The sequence below is a fragment of the Macrobrachium nipponense genome, chromosome 31 (genome assembly GCF_015104395.2).
Source record: "Macrobrachium nipponense isolate FS-2020 chromosome 31, ASM1510439v2, whole genome shotgun sequence".
Lineage (NCBI taxonomy): Eukaryota > Metazoa > Arthropoda > Malacostraca > Decapoda > Palaemonidae > Macrobrachium > Macrobrachium nipponense.
Window position 1 is genome coordinate 42,779,971 of NC_061093.1, and position 21,593 is coordinate 42,801,563.

Here is a 21,593-nt window from a genome sequence, read left to right on the forward strand (position 1 = left end):
CCAAGGCCTATGTCTGGGCCAAGGTCTGTGTTCTTTGCCACCTTTCTGTCAACTGTCTTCCAGATTGAATTCAGTTATGAAGGGTTTATTGAGAGGAATTTATCTCCCTTGGTTACAAGCTTATATGTTATCCATTTTTGGAGAGTGATAGTGATGTTTTGTAGCCGTATATTGCCCCATATTTTTTGTAAGAAAAAATGATATTACTGATAGTTTTAGTTCTGATATTGAATTTTTCTTTTTTAATTAATGATTTTTCTCATTTTGTTAGGACTAATGGGGTTCTTTGTCATTGCTGGTCTGATGTGGCGAGAGGAATCATCCCGACATAATATATGACTGGATTACTTCTTAAAGTTGCAGTAAAGGGCCATTTATGCTGATGGACCTCATAAAGTGACTAGTGCATTGAGGAAACTTAAGCTATCATACAAGTGCTGAGTGCACAAACGGTACATAATTTGTTCCTACACAAATACAAACTTTGGTTTTTACATACTATTTAGCATGCGAACACAAACTGGAATGGCCGTACAATTTTCAAACGAGGTCATTAACTAAATCGATGGCAGAGGGGAAGCCCATTCATTGGTCTACATTCGACTGCGCTTTCAGATGTCTTCATGCATTTTCAGCCTGACTGGAATCATCCACCATGGTTTTAAAACTATCCAGGAGAATGTCAGGATATTAGTGGACCTGCAGGATAAATAATCCCACATACCAATAAATCTTCCGTTGAAAAGTTCCTATGATTTGTTTATGCCAATAGGGGGATGGTGTCATCTTTCATGGGCAATAATTCTTCTCTACTTAGATGACTGGCTAATATTGACCAACTGTTTTGATGGGATTCTTGAGGGTATTGTGGTCAGTTTTCAGAGGTCTATCCTGACTCCCACTCAATCTATTTTCTATCTGGGGATGAGGATAGACCCCTAATTTTTGGGCTTTCCATTGGAGAGATAATTAAACAATTCCTTATCGTTTCTCTGAGAACTTTGGCATTAGAGCAAGCTTTCTTTGAGGTAATGGCTTTCTCTATTGGGACACATTACCTCTTTGGAGAAGTTTGTCAGACTAGCAAGGCTCAGAATGCTTCCAGTTCATTTTTATTTTCAAGAGATTTCTGAACGGCAAGTTTATCTTCAAAAGAAGTAAACCCAGACATCCCCTTATTTTTAGGCAACTCGATGAAAATGTCCTGACAACCTAATGATCCTGGGAATGTAGATGTCAAGCGGAAAATACAACCTCTTTGGCTTATGTCAGGAACCATGGCAGCATGAGGTCAGAGCCAATGTTCTTAATAGTGGAAAAATTGCTTCTTTGGGCAGAAGCACGCAATATCTTTATTATTTAATAAGGCAGTTGCATGTGAAACTTTACCAAGATCTGTTGGCTTTATTGAAGATAAAAATCATAGTGTAAGAGCCGTGGCTACTTCATTTGGTTGTTTGAAGAACTTTTCACTTGACATGATAATGCAGTGCGATGGAAATGCAATTTGGATTTTGCTACCCAACACCTTAAGGATATTGAAATTGTATTTGAGAACTGTGAAGCTTTTAATCTACTAGTGGTACTAGGTAAGGTCTTTACTAGAACTTAAAGAAACTGCAAACTTATAGGCTCGATGTTTTAAATCCCAGTTTGAATTTTCTAGGGAGCATGAAGGTACATACGTTGCATAGAAGCGTAACTTTATATCATTATATATTTTAGTAAAATGTCATTTTTTTGGCTTTTGGACCCAGGGACAAGGATCTTTTTACTCCACTTCTGTTCATTCTAGCTGAAACAAAGTTTTTTCTTTGCAAGGCTGCTTTTAGCTGCACACACGAGAGCCTTGCTAGCACCCCCAATGGAATCCACTTGGTGGCAGTATTATCCATGAAGGATTTCTGGTCGTCGGGTAAAAATGTTTTAAGTTTCTTATAAGAAGCTGTTAACTTACTTGGCTGAGCAGACCATGTCAAGCTGCACTACCCACTATCAAAGTCTTAGTGTAGGAATTGGCTATCCATAACAGTGGGTAAGTCATTTCAAATGATACAAATTTCCATTTCATGTATTTTGATACATATCTATTGTTAACTCCTTAAAGGACCTTTTTTTTTAACATAGTATCAAAAAGATTCCAATTATTTTAATTAATTGAAAATATTTCTCTGGACTCCAATTATTTTAATCAATTGAAAATATTTCTTTGGCTATTTCTTAATTTCAACATAAAATTGATTTTATGTAAAACAGTGATTTTTAGAAACTCAATTAGAGGCCTTTTTATGGTTATTAACGAGTTATCTCATACAAATTATACCTAGTATTTTGGTTTATCACAAGATATCTTGTATGCTTAGTTTTATTTTGAAAATAGCCATTAAATAAAAACCATGGATGCTTGCTTTTTGGTCTCTTATGGGTAGTTTTATTGATTTTGCAAATAGGCATTGAATAAAAATATGTTGATGCTTGCTAACTAAATTTTTTCACTTCATTTTGATAAGTTTTTTTTTTTTTGCATTTCATTTGGATAAAAAAAAAATTTTCTCTTCACTGGAAAAATATGCTAAAACGTTCAACAGTATTTAACAACTTCTTCACTAAGACAACTACCAATTTAACATGCTTTATTATAGATCGATTTACAGAGCAGATAGAAAAGGAGATAGAGAAAAAAGAAGAAAAAGGCGAGAAAATGAAAAGGAGTTAGTAAAACATTGTTTTATTTTATGTATTCACGTGCTGTTGTTGTCATTTTGTCCTGTTTGAACAGGTATCTGTATTTTGTTTGTCAACATTATGTCAACATTTTGTCCCTTGACTTACATCCATCGACATATTGTCTGGCAACCTGGTACATTTGCACTGTGATAAAAGATTTATTGTATATGTTAAGCAATATTTTTTACTCCTATAAGAACATGATGTATATATATATTTCAAATCAATAGAACTAGCCATATATTTCCACGTATAAGACAACCTCTAAATTCCAAAATTCACTCTTACAAATTGGGGTGCGTCTTACACTACCATTCTTAAATTCAAACCCTGAAATCTAAGTAACCACCGACATGCATGAAAATATTAACTTTTATGAAATAAACTGATAATAAAACCATTTTTGCTTTGTATAGTATTAGTATTGGCTATATTCGAGGAATAATTTCATATCAATTCAATCAAATTTTATCTGTGTAAGCCCAGATGAAAAAATCTAAACTAGTAATTATTGCCCTCACAGCAACCTTTATCTTTCGGCAACATTTCAAAGATTTTAATGGCGTTGTAATTACTGTTGTGATAGCATTTAGGATAACATAATACTCATTTTTCATTACAAATTCCTTATTTTGGTGGTAAATAACACAATTTTGGATTACATAGAACTTTTAAGAACAATTAATTCATACAAATGATAATTATGTATGCTGATTATCATACATTTCTTATTATTGTTACGGGTTGTTTGTGACTGGCGATGAAACTTAAAACAAAACAATGGTTTCCTAAACTTTTAGGCGACATGTCAAAGAAAAACAAAGTATAGAATTAGCTTGGTTATTTCGTATATTTTGAATTTCTAAGGATCCAGTAAGTAAAGCAGCATTTGTAATAATGATCATGTGTACATAACCAAATGCTAGGCTATAAACTGGTTTTTGTAATTTAGCAGATGGCTTATACTACATATGATATGAATTTATGAAAATTTTCAGTTGTTTTTGACATAGTCTTATCCAAAAGTCATCTTATACACAGAAATATACAGTGGTTAACTAGTGTAGCTGTTGATTCTAACCTGGATCTTAAAAAGGTAAAGGATACAAATACATTTCAATTGTTACATTTTTTATTGAATATAATTTCAACATATTTTACAGTATTGCAGAAAGACACATAAATGCACGAAGAAACTTTTAAAAAAGGCAAGAAAATTAAGTTAAGCAACTTTTAAAAAGTAAAACTTAATGATTCTCAAAATGCACCACTGAAAATTTTGGATAAAAACCTAAACTTAATGATTCTCAAAATGTACCACTGAAAATTTTGGGGAAACATTTAGTACAGTACTAAATAACCTTTAAAATGTAAAAATTTCATATTACTGTATACAAAACTATAGTTTTACATGTATCCTCATCCCCACTGTTGTTTGGAATAAAGTTGGGCAATGGTCATCTAACAAAAGTAGTAAGCAGTCCAAAATATGCAATTGAAAATATAGGTATGATTGACTAGATTTGTTGATGTCTCAGCTGCAATGTGTAACAGTGATCTTGGGGCTAGGAGCCTGGTTAACTGTAGTGTATGTAGTATAAAATATAACCAAAAATACCGAACAGCATTTGTATATTTTTATCACTGCTTTATTCCATGGAAGTGTATTTAATAAGATCATCATGTTCCTAAGTAAAACCGGTTTCCTATATAGTCTTAAATTTTTTTTTCTTTTTTCAGGATTAATTCCTGAAAACCAGCCCGAGAAGAGCCGTGGTTAGGCTCAGAGGTCTGGATAAACTAATCCTTTATAATAATAATAATATTGCACAAAAGTGAGGCAACATAAATTGAAGTAAATGTTGAAGATAGTTTGTACAAAGTCCCTCTGACTCCCTCAATACAGTTTGACCATACATTACACATATTTGTTCCTACACAATACATATGCAAACCATCAGTCCTTTACATTAGAAATTACCTTCAGTGAAGCTGGAAACGGCCGCTAGACTTTTATACCAAGGTAATTCGGTAGTTGAACTACCGCCCAGGTGGGAGAGGAGCTCCCACTTGGGTATATGCATACCACTTTGCTTTCAGCTGCCGTAGGGCTTGAACATGATTAACATCATTCTCTGCTCGACTGTCACTAGCTTTTCCTTCCTTGTGTATCATGGCAAGATCTTTCCTTGTTTTCAGTGTTAATCAATATCTTGAGTGCGTTTGCTGATTTGTGACCAATATTCAACATGCAAACCATGATTATGTTCAGTCAGCTAATAAGCCCTCCCTCCCCAAGTGCCTGTGCCCTCGGGTAGGAGGGAGGTAAAAAATGCAAAATCTGGCAATCAACTATGGATGTTGATCCTCATACCTTATGCACTTCTTGCAGAGGGCAGGATTGTAATCCTGAACTGACTTGCAACGAGTGTAATGGGTGAAGTTTGCGGGAGGAAAAGTTATCCGAGGAAGGGCACCTCCGATACAGAAGCCTCGGGTCGCTCCGAGGGAGTCGAGATCCCCTCGGGGTGACAAGGGGCTCCCTCCCTTAATCTGAGTTTTCCTTCTAAAGATTTGACCAAGGCACAGTCATTGGGTCTCATGGCAGCATGGCGTTCTCTAGGCTGAGCGGGAACCCATCATTGCAGGCCCTGCCATTGCACCTGGCTGCACCTAGTTGTGGCATCTCCCCCTCTGGGCTTATGATGGCACGGCCATAATCACGTTGTCTACTGTTCCGGAGGGCCCTACTGCTCATGCTGAAGTACTGTAGTGGCAAGGGTGGATCCTCCTCTACCTACACCTATGGTTGCTCCGTCCCCTATTATCCATAACTGCCCATTATGGCAGGGAGGGTAGATCGGGAAGACCGCATCTTTGAAGGTCTCAAGGGTCCTCTGTCATGAAATGTGGATATTCCCGAAATACAGAGGATGGTTGCTGAGATCATAGCGCTGATTCATCGGCACAGTGATCTAGGGGAAGGGCCTAAAGCTTTGTCTGTAGACTGCCTCTCTCAACTGGAGTCTTTGTGGGCCCCAAAGAGGGAACCCAAGGCATCAGTAGGGCTGCCATGGCCTTCTCCTGCTGATGGAGGCCTCGACTAGGTGGATACTTGTCTCCGGACAAGAGAACTCCCTCAGGTCAAACTGGTTAGACCAGTTGCTTCCTCCTCTTTTACCTGGCTAAAAGCTATTCTATCAACTTTCGGAGAGGTAATTGGCAGCCAAGCAGGTTGACCCAGGTCTAGTCCGACTGGACCCCGGTCTTTTGCTGCAACAGCTAGCTGCAGAGGTGGCGACACCACCTTGGCGGCCTTCCAGGCAGTCTTGTGGCTTGATCTTTGGTCCTTGACAGTGGCCAAGAGAGTGACTTCCTTGGGCAATTTCCTACCTAGATGGCAAACCTGTGGGCTAACCTAGTCCTGAAGAGGAGAGATGTTGTCTTGACTTGCCTGACCAGGACCTTAGGATCCAAGTCTGCCATGACCCCAAGCAATGGACTGCTACTGGGTTCCTCCTCTCTCTTTGCTAGAGAGATGGTGGATGCTACCATAGACAAGCGAAAGGTCCAAGATAATGATCGCCTCATCTGCCAGGCAGTGACGAGCGTCAGGACCTTCGCATGTTGCAGCAGCCTGCCCTGCGGGTCAGACTCCCACTTCCTTAGGCCCTAAGAAGACTCAAACTTTGAGGGGTGCTACAAGAAACACCCAGCATTCTTCTTTCTCTTCACAGAATCGCCCCTTTCAGCCCTCTTCCTCAGGGAAGGCAGTTAAGGGTAACAAAGAGAAGAAGAAGAAAGGGAGACGCTAGGGGCAGGTACCTCACTCGGAGTTGTCAGCTAGATACATTCCGGGAGGAGGAATGTAATGGCAGACAAACTCGGCTGCCAGGATCAGGTGATAGGGATAGACTGGTCCCTACACAGGATGTAGCCGAGAGGTTGTTCAACCTGTGGGGGCAACCACCAATAGATTTGCTCACCATTCGGCACAAAAGAAAACTTCAGGTATTTTGTTCAGTCATACCAGGCCCCATGGGCAGCTGCAGAAGACGCATTCCAGCACCCAGGGGACAACCTTGACGCCTGTGCCTTTCCTCCGTTCTGTCTGATACATAAGTGATCAGCAGGGCACTGACCACCCTAAATCTCTGAATGATTCTGGTAGCTCCCAAATGGTCTCAGGCCAGTTGGTATCCCGTTCTGCTGGCTCTTTTCTCTGAGACACTGGGAGAGCTGCCCCAGTGGCACCTCCTCCTGCGCCAACCACACACAGAGCAGTACATACCATCAATCAGTGCAGACCCTGGCTCTTCATGACTGTAGGTTATCCACAGTCTCTTGCAAGCAAGAGGCTTTTTGTGTTTCACTGCAACAGATGTCTGGATACCTCAGGAAGTCGTCCGCAGCTGTATAGCAGGGGAAGTGGGCCTTCTTCTGTGGTTGGTGCCATCGAAGGGGTATCTCTCCGGTCGGAGCCACTCTTCAGCAGGACGCGGACTTCATCTTCTTCACTAAGAGAAACTAATCTCTTTCAGCAGTAAAGGGCTATTGAGCTGCCTCAGCTTAGTGCTTTGGGTGAAAGGAGTCTATATCCCTTCATCCCTATAGATATTTCTCTTCTTTAGAAGTTTTTCCCACCCAGGGATCTCCGGCCCCCTGGTTGGGACGTGACTCTTGTCCTAAGGAGTCTTGACTTCCGCTCCTTACGAACCTTTACAAGAGTTGTCAAACAGGGATCTTACACTTAAGACTGTCTTCCTTCTCACCCCAGCATCGGTGAAAAGAGTAGGCAAACTACATGAAATTTCTTTGTGTGAGACACTAGGGGATGGGGATCGGTTACACTTGATTTCATCCCCAACTTCGACTGAAAATTCTGAACCCATCGGTCCCTGACGCCAGGTTTGAGTCTCTTATGATCCCCTCCCTAGGGGACTTCCAGTGATGCGGATTAGATGCTGCTGTGTCCTGTTAGATTGCTGTGGTGCTCCCTGAGGAACACTGGACACCTCCAGCCTGAGTATTGATGACTCTTCGTTAACACTGGCTTGTCCAAGAAGGAAGTGTCCAAGAACACTACTACTATTTCCTTCTGGCTGCATGAAGCGATCCATGGACATACTTGACTGCTTAAGTAGACAACACCGATACCCCTAAACCAAGAGCCCACAATATCAGGAGCATCACCTCTACCCTCGCATTCCAGAAGAATCTGTTGATGCACCAGGTACTACTGAAGGCCAGGGGTGTGGTTGAGACAAACCACCTTCACCTCCTTCTATCTACGGGATGTTGCACACAAGTCCTTCGACACTTTTTTTCCAAGGGACCTGTGGTGGCTGCTTAACAAGTTGAGTAAGCTTACCTGGCTCCTCAAACAGGACAGATTAGCATCTCACATTAGAAAGTTTGTTGCAGATGAGAGTATGAATGTGGATGACTGGCTCCCTTCTCCTCTTCCCCCGGGTAGAGCGCTGAATGGCCATCACATGGTGGAACTGCCTATGATGCAGGTAAGTGATGTAACAGACTATCCATTTTACTCTTGCAAGGGAAGAAAAGTGGGTCCCAGACAATAAGACGAACCCACTACTTGTTTTTGGCCTTACTGTCATAGGCTGTCAGATTTATCCAAGCTTCTTTTCTATGAAACGGTCTTGCCCTCGATAACTGGAGGGAAGCCCAGAAGTTGGATGAATCATCTCGCAGCTAATATACTCCGATTTTTATACTATGTAGGAACAAATCAAAATTTTTTAAGGTAAATTTTATTTTTACTAACTATACAACCTGAGGTCCTTTACACATTAGGCCCACCTCATGCTACCCCTCATTTTACTTTTCCTGAGCCAAAAGCAAAATGGTATGCGTATACCTGGGTGGGAGGAGCTCTCCCACCTGGGTGGTAGTTCAAATACCGAACTACCTTGCTATAAAAGTCTAGCGGGCGTTTCCAGTTTTGCTGAAGGTAAATTCCTAATGTAAATGACCTCAGGTTTGTATAGTTAGGAAAAATATATTATACCTTTAAAAATTGTGATCTTACCCAATTTGCTAAGACTGTGACTTTATTCCAATCAGGTGTAAACATAAGTGCACATGTAAAATTATTGCTTGTACAATACGTATATACTTATTATTTATATAAAATTATCCAACCTTATTCTTTTTATATACTGTGTTCAATCAATCTTAAAAAATTTTATTATTAGTAATGTTTGATATTTTAATGTTAGTGTTGGAATACATCACACTAAAATATTATCAGAACAATTATCAAATTTTAAGTTTAGATACAGATGCTTCTCTACATATGATGGGGATTAATTCTAAGAAACCCTTTGTAAGTGAGAAAAATATTTTGTTGTTGTTATTGTTGATAAAGCAACTCCACAAACCAAACATAAGGCAGCCTTACCTATAAAACATGCTCGGAACACTTGCCTGTAGGTAGGCAAAATAATCTACTAAGAACATATTGTAACAACTTGTTTGGTATCATGTACATATTCTGGTTTCTGTAATAATTTTTCTTGGTCTTTGGGTAGCCTACCTAAAATGTGCTTAGACCACTAACCACCACCTAATGCGGGGTAAATTTACCTAAAACAAAGCACATTATAATTAGATGGTAAATGCATGTTAATTGTAAAATATATTTCCAGCCAAAGTGGTTTTTTGACCAGTTACATAGTAAGTCTTACCAGTTCCAAAATATAGCAAATTGTGAAAGTAGAGTACCATGTCACTAAGGTAATTAAAGGCTTTCTTTAATCTTGTTTTTAATAAAAAGGAAAGATGCAAAGTATTGGGCAAGGCTCTTAATTAAACATTATGGGATGCAAAAATATAGTAACTGCTTTCAGTATGTATAGAAAATTTAACATTTGTGGTTGTGAAAGTTGAAATATGCATTTCTTTGCTCATGGTTGTTTACATTGATGATCTTTACAGTGGCTGAGAGCATGGCTGAGTGGATGCTGCTGCACCTGGCTTTGGGAGAATATGGTACTTTGCTGCATAATGGAGTGTGGGTAAATATGGAATTCAAAATCCTTTCAAATGTATGTATCATGTTACAACACTATACTGTCACTTCAGGGAATTGCAAGTCAAACTATTGTAAGTAAAGAAGCATCTGTATACTTCAGAGAGCATAAAGCAGCTTTGTAAGCCTTAAAGCTTAGCGTACTAACTAGATTGTTTGACATTATAGACTAAATTTCTTTGGTTTTGGATAAGCAGCCATACTGCCAATTTATTATGTTGATTTATCATATGCTGTAATTACCTACATAATCATAATCATAGCAGGAAGAGTAAAAACAAACTAAATCCTGAGTACAATGAGTATGTGCAACAAGCCTTTAAAAATTATTGTACTAATGCAACAAACTGAAGGAATGAGTGAAGTTTAGTTAAATATTTGGTATCCATATTCAGTCAGAAATGAGTCCTTTCATAATTAAGCATAACTTGCATATTTAAATTGAATGTCATTAAACATTGAGGTTCTATGACAGTACTTTGGCAAGTTTAAATATCACAGAACTTAACTGTATTTTTAAGTGACAATAAAAAGGGCTTAAGTGACTTCAAATTCCAGAATAAAAAATATGGACATTTTTATCACAAAGATTTTGAAAAGTAAAGGCTCAAAGTAACTATTAATTTATAAAACAAATTTCACTGAACAGGAACCACTATCCATAATTGATGTATATTTATTTATTTCAAAGTCTTATTGCACAAAGAAATCATGGTCAGTCATGGGGACAACAGTAAAAGGACTATATATATTTCCAATAAGCGTATGTTGTATAGTGTATGCAAAGAAACAAATGATTGCATACTGATATATGAGATTAGTTACAATGTTAAGTCATAAAAAGTCCAATGTGGCATTTACAGAAATTCATACATTAAAATTATTTTGACATTTTTGGGCATCACATATAGTATATATATACGTATATATGCTGTAGTATATAGTTTATTCAGCTAACATCTTAAACTTAACTAATCCTCAATAGCACAGGTTATATTGTAGGAATTTCCAAAGACAGAGTAGTGATATGTGATATTGAATATATGGTACACACTGCAATTCTTACCATAGCAAATATAAAAACTTAAAATTATATATTATGTACTTGAATATCCTGCTGGGATGCTCATTGCAGAAAGATGAGAAATAAGTTTAATGAATGTGTACTGTACATAAAAACAGAAGTTGACTCTTATTAGTGAGAACAGTCATATCTCACCAATGAAAAGGTAATACATCAAAAGACAGATAATCTACAACTGCTGTAAGTATTGCACATAAGTAATAATTATCACCATTATAAATTTGGAAGCATACATATAACAAACTATTTTCAATAATATAGCAATTAAAGTATCAAGTGGAAACCCATTTTAGTTTTACACTAGGTGTACGTACTTGGATACATAATTCAATAATTCATGTAACAAAGGAAATGAAGATCAGATCAAAAGAAAAATGGAATATAAAAAAGTATTTGTATTTCTTGTTTGTGATACTACCAGCATTCCTGTAGTATTTAAAAATTTGATACAGTAGATATAAAATAAGTCTACTTTAAAGAACAGCTTTGTTACATAATACAAAAACCTTAACATTACACACATTTTCAATTGCCCTTTTGACTACTATCCATAAGGTGCCTATCCCTTGGAGTATTCCAGATCTTAAATTTAGTTTCAAATGAGACCACGGGATGTCACTTTTGTTTTATTCCAGAGGGTGGAAGCCTCCCATTACATCGAATGTGGTTTAATATTGTAAGCAAACTATGAAATGAATAGTTTTGCTGATTAAATGACAGAAGCAGAGAAGGCCAGTGATGCTCATCCTGCCTAAACATGGATTGAGCATTTGCCTAAGCCTTGAAACCCAACAAAAGTAATAGACATGACTGATCTAGGCAAATCAATGGGTCTTTTACCAGTGCCGACAATTCTGAGATAGTGCAGTATGATGGTCATCATAACCACCAAGCAAGGATCCACATAAGATAATCCCCCTCTTAGCCCAGGATGAAATAAGGCTGGGCTGAGTATTAAAAAAAACCGGTGGATGCGAGATAGTGCCAATGCAATGTATGCTGATTAAACTTGCATTGGGAAGAAGTCCTTAGCAGGTCTAGTCAGTAACTCACTCACACAATAATTATATGAAATGCCCCGCTGTGCCTCATTGTTTTATGGTTTACTTAAGCAGTCCCCAGTTTACGGCTAAAAATCGGCGTAACCCAAAGCATCATAATTATAATGGGAACAAATAGCACTGGCACCGTAAAGCAGGTAACAGTGCCATAAATCCACCTACGGCGCTGCCAAAAAATCAGGGTTAACTACGTAGTGATTCAAGCACCGTAAGTCCGGAACGATGTAACACGAACCTGATGTAACCCAGGGACTGCTTGTACTTTGCTTGTTAAAATCAAATTTTGGAAATCAGCTCCAATGATTCTATGACTAGAAATAAGAATTGCTTTTATTCCCAGCTAGTAGTATAAATCCTTGGGTTGCAAGTAATACTGGTAATATAAAGTTTTAAGTTAGTCTTTTCCTTAACTAGATTGTTATTTGAAAGACTTCAATTGCTGATACAAGCTGCAACTAAAAATCTGTATTAAAAAGAGAAAAAAAGTACTATAAAGTGCTGGGAAGTCCTAAAAATCTTGTTAAAGGGCTGAAACTGTTTACATAGAACATGAAAGATATTCCCACCGGATTTAAAGGTGAAAGTAAAAGGTACCAAAACTCACATGAAGTGATACCAAAAAATTCATATAGGATTAAAAGCCTGTTCAGTAAGAAATGCCGATGAAAATTACTGCAAAGAAACGGGCAAAGATAATACGTACTCTCGCGGCAGCTTCTAAACAAACCTTCCCTAGTGTTCACATTGAAATTAAAGGTTCTTTCACAGCCAAACCAGCGTCTTAAGCCATGTGTACATGTAAAGTGCAAATAGCATTTATGTAAAGCCCATTACGTAAAAAATTTGTAGGACAGTCCCAACTCGTTCCTTTGTATAAATTGGTACATAATAAAAGAAAAACACAGTAGGGTCACAAGATGTGTAGATTATTTTTTTGAGGATTAAACCTTCATAGGATGAAATTTGGTTATTAAGCAAAATTTACCAGAAGGAAAAATGATAAAACTTGAAAGGTAAAATGATTGCGTATGATCTGTAAAGTACACAGCATCCATTGCACAGCAGTACTAATCATATTGTTAAGACTGAGGGTTTGTTAGGTATGAAAAATACAAATTGATTAAAAATTTGTCATATTACGTATTAGCATTAATCTAATGGGAAGGCTTTTAATTTAAACTTGCCAGTTACAGTTTGGGAAGAAATTTCCTTAGTTTATTACAGCATTGCAAATAATAATGAATTGATGTGGTTCAGTACCTGGGAAGATGGTGATTCTTGAAATTAGTACTTTTAAAAACTATAACTAGAGAGGAAAATTATAGTTTCACAAGACAAAAATTAATCTTTTTAAACAATACGAAATTGTCTATAAAATATGGAAAAAATATTTAAGTACAGTTTCTCCATAAAAAAAAATTAATCCCTGCAGGTAATATAAAATTGTTATACAATATGAAAATAAAAAATTATAAATGAAAAGGTGCCCAAGTTCTCTTAGAATTCCATTACAAACAATGACTTCAATTCATAAAATTTTTCAACAGCACTTGTTGAAATGATATCTGAGGCTAGCTTTTATTTTATTTATTAACATACTATTGAAACAAACAATTTTGGAATCACAATACTTGAAAATTAATGATGTTCCAAATAAAAGCCTCAGTTCTTCAGTTCAGATGTACAAAATTAAAAATTATGATGCATTGAAATTCATAGTTAAATTACCTCAAGAAAATATTTACCATTTGACAAAACATACCTTACTTCTCTTCTAAATAATTTACCAAAGAAAAAGTTATGAAATTCCTTGTATACTGAAAGTTACATAAACCAAATTGTAAAATGTAACACAATTTCTGCAACTTGAAGCAAGTTCTGTTGTAGAGAAGCTTTCCTAACTACCCCCAGTTAATGTACCAAGTACATTTAGCTCATTAACTAATAATCCGCAGTAAAATTATTAACTATATACGAATTAAATCACTGGCCGAATAGAATGCACTGCAAATGCATAACTTAACAAATAGTTTTCCTTCTGAATATTTTGATTCCACAGAGATTTTTTTACATTTACATACATATAAATACATACTGGGTAATTATCCCATAGGAAGTAGTGACAACATACCTCAATTGTATACAAGAAAGGAATAGGAAAAAAAAGTATGTATATTGAAGTACAACACAGTAAATAATGCAAGCTAAATCTGATTCCTTTACTGTTGCTGGGTATTTTATTGTTGTAGTATTAACTTAAACCTCTTAGTTTTACAATAAAAATAATCTGGACAATTACAGTTAATTGCAAAAATTTCCTGATGCCCATGCTTTTGGCTGAATTTTGTTTTAACTATTGGCAGTGAGACAGCCACATTGATAAGAGAGTTGAAAATTAGTACTATACAGTATTAAGAGAGCAGTTTTTGCCTGTATGTATAGGGTTTAGCTGGAGATAGATCGGGTATTGGGAAATGGTGTAGGTGTGTTAACATAGGTATAAAGACTACTTATACATCTGTTGTTATTTGCCAACCTAAAAGTACAGATTTTCTGAAAAATAAAGTTCCTCAGAAAATAAAATTCTTTTCAGCATATGATAAAAAAATTAAAAACTTGCTAAATTATGTCCAAGAGCTATGCAGAAAATTAAAAAACAAAATTACCCAATCTTTTTACCTCAGGCCAATAATTAGCGGGCAGCAAGTTACCATCTCTATAGTAGTTTGGATCTTCCAGAATGTGGTTGAAAGTTAACTTCATTGCAGGTAATGGCTGGTAATTTTCATGGGAACAATGAGGACTGGCTTCTTTTTTTTTTTAACCCCAGTGACTTACTGATAAAATAATAGCTTCTAGGAATTTCACAAAGGCATAGGTGAGTGGGACTTTGCATTTCAGGTAGATAGGAGTAGGTCAATTATTTCATGTAGATGACACTGGATAGTTTTTTTTTTTTTTTTTTTTTATTAGAAGAGGTTATTTCTCTAGCGTTGAAAAATACAGACCTAAAGGTAATTTTCACATAATTTTAAAGTGGATTTTTTCGATGAGCGGAAGATTTAACATTTCACCCCTGGTTATCGTGGTTAATATTTCTATGAGAGCTGGCTCAGCTCTCATTTGAAACCTAGTTTATTGGCTGACCTTTTAATATAAAACTATGTTTGAACTATATTTACCTCGTGCATTTTTATTTTTTTAAGAAAGAGAAGGAGTTCCTATTTTTGGGCCTGGTGCCACCCCGTGAAGTTGATAGTTAACATCTTAACAAAAATTGGCTTGGTTTGCACGTAAAACTTAATGCTCCCTCTTTATACTGTCATTTTAAAAATTGAGTTAAAGGCAAATGTTTGCAAATTTTTAATCAAAGGAGTTTTAGGCTGAGAGGATGGACTTAAATACCAGGCCCCCTTATGTTGCTAGTTCCTATTTTCACGGAAACTGATTTAGCTTTCAATTTAATATAAAGTTGTTGCTTTAACTTCAAAATAATTCTACAATTTAAAAAAAAAAATACATTGCTGTGACACCTCAAATCGTACAGTAAATGGGAACATATTTTTCAAGATGGCTAAACAAGACCACAGCAAAGATACCAAAAACTCACTTCAGTGATCCATCAGTTTTCACAGCATCAGCATAGGTTTCAAGTCCATTCCCTCTCAGTATTTCTGGGAATTGTGTTTACTCTATACCTTAATTGGATAGTCCAAATATTTAGACCAACTAGTTATAACATGTATTTGGAGACAAAGTAATTTTTTGGTTGGGGGATGGTTAGCTGTCACGGATTCTTTTTAGTGATCAGTGATTTGTTGCAATTTCTCACTACAGTACTTAGTTTCATATGATTTATACCTGTTGTGATCAAGGGAGTCCATGGGACATATCAGTGATTGACATGCTTATAGTTGATGAATATTGCTATTTTCAGGTCTATGGTTGGTATGCATGGTTATTGTATATGAATTCAGTGACTGAAACAAATTGTCAGGACAGGAATAATAATCATCATATATAGAATGATTTGTTTGTATGGTGTTTTTACGTTGCATGGAACCAGTGGTTATTCAGCAACGGGACCAACGGCTTTACGTGACTTCCAAACCACGTCGAGAGTGAACTTCTATCACCAGAAATACACATCTCTCACTCCTCAATGGAATGGCCGAGAATCGAACCCGCGACCACCGAGGTGAGAAGCAAACACCAAACCAACCACGCCACTGAGGCGCTTCATATATAGAATGAGTAAGCCTGCTGCATGGTGGTATCCTTCACCTATCTATCATAACCTTTGTAGAATATTAATTTCACATAAATGAATGCACTCGAGACAATAGATTACTTCTATACATGAATTGTAACAAGAATTATTATAATTTTTAAAAAGTTAAATGAGACCTATAAGTCATACTTCTAAAGGAAACGTGTAAAACCTGCCAACACACCTACAAGACATGGAGTTTTAATACATTTATAAATGATAATTGAGTTAGTTTAATTAGTCCCTTTTGTTAAGAACAAGGTCAAGTTAAAGAAGTTGGTAAGGTAAGTGGCAAAAGATGAATTGGAACATGAAACGTAAATCTGAAAGCAATACAGCTGGGTCAAAAGGAGACTCAAGAGAGCCTTTAGTACCATCTACAGCGTTCCATGCAAGGCAGACTGTAAGTAGCATTCATCAACAGGATAATTAACGGGGGAGTAAGGAGTTATATACAAAATGAATGAAGATCAGGAAGGCTCAGGGCAGTTGATTATCACATGTACAGTACTTCACTCACCATCTTGAAAAACCTAAAGGTCATGTATAGTTCCAGACACCCAGCATATAGTCTGCATTTCACCCCTCTTCTATATCTGTGGCATTATCTATTGTGGAAAATTGGCTCCATTCATAATTCTAGATTTACTTGACATTTAGTAGCAGGTAACTATTATTTGATAGGCTGTGAGGTTCTCTGTTTAAACCAGAATCTCTTTCATTTTACATAATTATGACTTGTCAATCATACCCGTATGCAATTACTGCAATGTAGTACTTCTTTACAACTGTTACAAATGCAAAAATGGTAAACATATAAAAATACGTGGAATTAAATGTTTACCATTTTGTTATAATATTCTCCAACTAATGATCATGGTATGATAACCATTACAACTGTATGGAAATGCAATATTGTACTGGGAAGTTGCTATCTGAGAATACACTTCTGACTTCTCTCTCTATAAAGAAGAATAAAAGAAATTAATTTTGTCCAAGCTAGTAAGATGCAAAAACCTAAACAAAATATTACAACTAGTTTGGTAGCATTTTAGCTTTGTTACAGACCACAACCACGTCAACAGTGTTTTGTAAAATTAATGGATTATTGTTTTCAGATTTCAATATATACAGAAAATGACAGTGATTGTGGGTAAATGCAGTATGTACTGTATTACACAAATGTTAGCAGCATGATAGGTAATGTTATTACTGGATATGTGAAGCAACCTTTGGGAGTAAAATGGCTTCAATATATTTTGAGTCCATAATAGATATGGAATGTCTAAATGTGATTATGTATTCTGGACCAAAGGATATGAATACAAGGCCAAATAAAAGGATTACTGCTGAAGACCTGTACTCTTTAAGAGTGAGAAAAAATTAAGAATCTTTTCATTTAAAATAATGAGATTTTGTTTTACATTAAATTTTCATTTATTCAACAGCTCATTCCTCTCCTCAAAATTTTTCAAAATCATGAACTAAAAATCTCCCCAAAGTGCAAAACAAGTGCAAAACACTTGAGTTACAACTACTAAAGAGAAAAAATATACACCTTTTATAATCCATTGTTTCCATTTAAAATTTACTCCCAGCAATAGACTGTACTGACATTCATAATCTGTACATCAGCACATCATATACAGCTTCACACACAACTGTTAGATATATCCCACCATTGTAGTAAATTCACACAAGCTATATATTTTTGGTTAACCTTTATACTACAACAGCTAAATGAACTATTCTATTCTGTATGACAAAGCATTTCACCAATCACTTAAAACATCCTTATTTTTAACAGACAATAATGATCTTAAGTCATAGATAAATGCTCACTCAAAATTTAAAAATAGAACATCAGGCATTGCCATCTTAATGAGGCAAAGTTTTTATAACTAAACCTTCATCTAAGAGAGGATAGTATACATACATAGCTTTGGTGGCAGATATATCAAGTTAACTTTATAAACTACTTGACGAAACCACTGACCATGAAATTTTGCATCTAGTGAAACCTTAGCAACTCATAAAATTCTTAGGTTTGTTATTTAAATCAATAAGAGAATTAGAATTATCTGAAAATTTGTAGATTCTATATATTAAATCAATATGATCACTTACCTTTATTTTGGATGTACAAAAATTGCTCACAGCCAAATTTAAAGATAACCTGTACTGCACTAACATATTTACAAAGTAAGGTTTGCAAAATATATTGACAAAAGTACAGTATCACAGAAGTAGCAACAATTTAAATTTTCATACAAAATCCCATGATATTTAAGAACTTAAGAAATTAGAAAACTGCATTCAAAATTACAGTTGAACATTAGCCTGAGCAATATCAATGTTGGAATGAGACCATAATTAATCTGGAATTTAATATTCAGTGATGTCTATTACACTGGCATAATTCTTGAATGCCCTGATTTTGAGGTGTATATACTATACATAACATTAACATTATAAATTGGGGTCTTTGAGGTGGTAAAACATACTCCCCATGTCCAAGAATGATGGTCTTTAATCTCGAAACTTTATCCCTTAGGTAGACAGATACCAGAAAGAATAGATGGCTAACTTTGTCATACACAAGTCTGTGGCTGCATGTAGTAAGACTAAAATCCATAAATCAATCAATTTAAGGGAAGTATCATTGATGGCACTAAAATATTCTTGATGTATTTGGCTTCTCTGAATAAATGCGGTGGATTAAAGTTACTAAATGCCTGTAGAACCAACTGCATTGTTAGGTGTGGTAAGACCAGTGATCTAAAAATAATTTCTCCTGAAGTAATAAATATCAGAGAGCTTTAACCAGGCAGACTTTGTATATCAGAACAAAATGTGTGTTATATCTCCACAGAAGTAGGAAATAAGCCCAGAAGATAGGTAGCACCAATAGGACAGTTACTTATAAGTTATACTCGCCAAACTATTAAACACTTAATGGAAGGTGATCATCAGTTTGTGAAAACTTCGTCCCCTTAACTGACTTTTGCTGGTTAAATGTCCCAGAATTGTGATCTTAGAAATCTATACCTCTCTGGGGCCTGAGGTGTGGGGGATGAGCACATCCTTGACTGGGTTCTCATACAGGATGAGTATATATGATTCTAGAGGCCTTTTTAGATTTTCAAAAAGACCTTGTACAAACGATGGCCTTTTAAAAATGATGTTTGGCCTTTGGGCTAAAGCTTAATTTCGAATTCCAACTCCAAAGGAGCATGAGGCAATACTATTTTAGTAAAACCTGAACATTCACTGACCAAACTGATTCTAATTACAGCCTCTTTACAATATATGATCAGTAGCTTACGCTTATGGCACACAGTTCTACTTATTTTTATGAACATCCAATAATATAAAACTAAGTGAACAACCTACCTTGCTGCTGCTATTACTATTGTATGAGGAAAAAAATTACTTCGTTATCTAATACCTTATTTACAGAAAAGCTTTTAGTACTATAATAATGGTGCTGTACTGATAAGGTATAATAGGATATATAACTATAATGCTGCTTATATGGGCATCTTCCAACTTCACTGCTATAGAGAACAACAGAATTCTGGATTACATGGCACAATTAGAATGACAGAAAATATGAATGCATTTTTCAACTGACATTTCCTTCCAAGTGCATTTTGTTACTCAGGATAACAATTGACACCTCTACTTTTTATCATTTGTACAATTTGTAGGCAGATTATGGATGCAAATGACATTAAATGACCAATCCAATGTCCCTAGCCTACCCAGCTTTAGGATAAACAAAGAAATCTGGGGGCCAGTGGAGGAAGTGATTGACGCATCTCTTGAAGTTATTGTGTGTCACAAGAATATGAGCAAGGAAACCATTCCAATCTGACAGCAGTGGGAGAGAAAACTTAGTGAATCGCAATTTAAAATTCCATATATGGAAGAAATTAATAGAAAATGCTGACTGCAGGAACAAGGAAGAAAATGGGATCCAGAGAAATAAGTTCAAAATGAGTTCATGTTGGGGATCACTAAGAATTCAAACAAGATCTCTTAATAAGACAACAGGTCTCATTCTAACAGAACCCCAGTGCTTAGTTGAAAGCTTTGCCCCACAGTCTTGTCACTCATTACATTTTGAGGGCACTCAACCTGTAATTCCAGGGTCTGATTAAATGAAATGCCTAGGAATGAATCCTATAAAGATAAGATCCAAAAGTGTAATTATAAACAAGGATAGGTATTGTGATGGTGCCCGACGACATACCACTGCCAACTCAGCGCCAGGACAACTCGCCACCGGCCAACTCAACAACAGGACAACTCACCACCTGCCAACTCAATGCCAGGACAAATAAACTTGTTAATGGTAATTTTAAAACATAGCTTTTTAAAATGGAATAAAAGTAATTTATTAAGGAATAATTTTAATATAAGTATGACTTAAATTTTAATTTACAGTATAATTTTATTGAAAATTGTATGCAATTCTACTCTAATATTCAGTGAGAGATGATTGTGAAAAAGCAGTAACAATGCAAAATTCTATCGTCTCCCCTCACATGCTTCATCAATTAACCCCTCACCACAACCCAACTCTGCAATTACGAGTTTCGGAACAACAGTTTGCTTGTCAAATTGTCAATAGCTTTTGTCGAAAGTATTTAGAACATTTCAAACAATTCGTACAAAGAATTCATTGCTTCACACTGGTGTTGGGTGTCATAGTGTGCACATTTGTGGTTTATTTCCATTTTGCAGTAATAAATATTTTTGTTTGATAAATTATATCAAGTGAATAAATTATATATCAGCCAACAACAAAAAAGGCTATTAATTCATTTACTTTTTTGTAATGGCCAAGGAAAAAACAGTAGTCAGGCAATAAATAAAATAATATATAAAAGCAAAAAGATAAATGAAGCACTCAATGTATATCTTTTGAAGCACTAAATACATATCTTTAAGATTAATTGTATTATAAAATGAGATTCATCCATGCCATTTTATACAAAAGAACTACATTAATTTACTCGTAACATTGTATAAGCAATAAGGAGAAATGAAACTTATTACAAACCTTTGTGATTAATATTTACAATATGATAATTCTGTGTCTTTCTATATAAACACTGCATTAATTTATTGGTAAAAATCTGTACATAAATATGATAAATATCTATGACTAGAATACTATAAAGAATACTATATCACTTCATAGTTTTTTTTAACTTTGTTTATAGTAGAAGTGATGGTCTTGTTGAGATTTCGCATCCTAAAAAATGTCTGAATGAAAAAAATATTTAAATTATATCAGTAGCAAGAGAAACCAATTTTGCAATGTTGGAAGATAATAATTCCATAGCACCTTTTCACAACTGTCTCCTACTGAATATTTGTGAGCAATTG

General features: G+C 35.7%; 1 protein-coding gene across 1 annotated transcript in view; it reads left to right on the forward strand.

Moving 5' to 3' along the window:
- Positions 1 to 21,593, forward strand: part of LOC135206827 (uncharacterized) — a 38,913-nt gene that overhangs the window by 5,438 nt on the left and 11,882 nt on the right. The window contains exon 3 of the mRNA XM_064238318.1: positions 8,115 to 8,246. Coding sequence (XP_064094388.1) covers positions 8,115 to 8,246 — 132 coding nt within the window. The remainder of the gene's footprint in view (positions 1 to 8,114; positions 8,247 to 21,593) is intronic.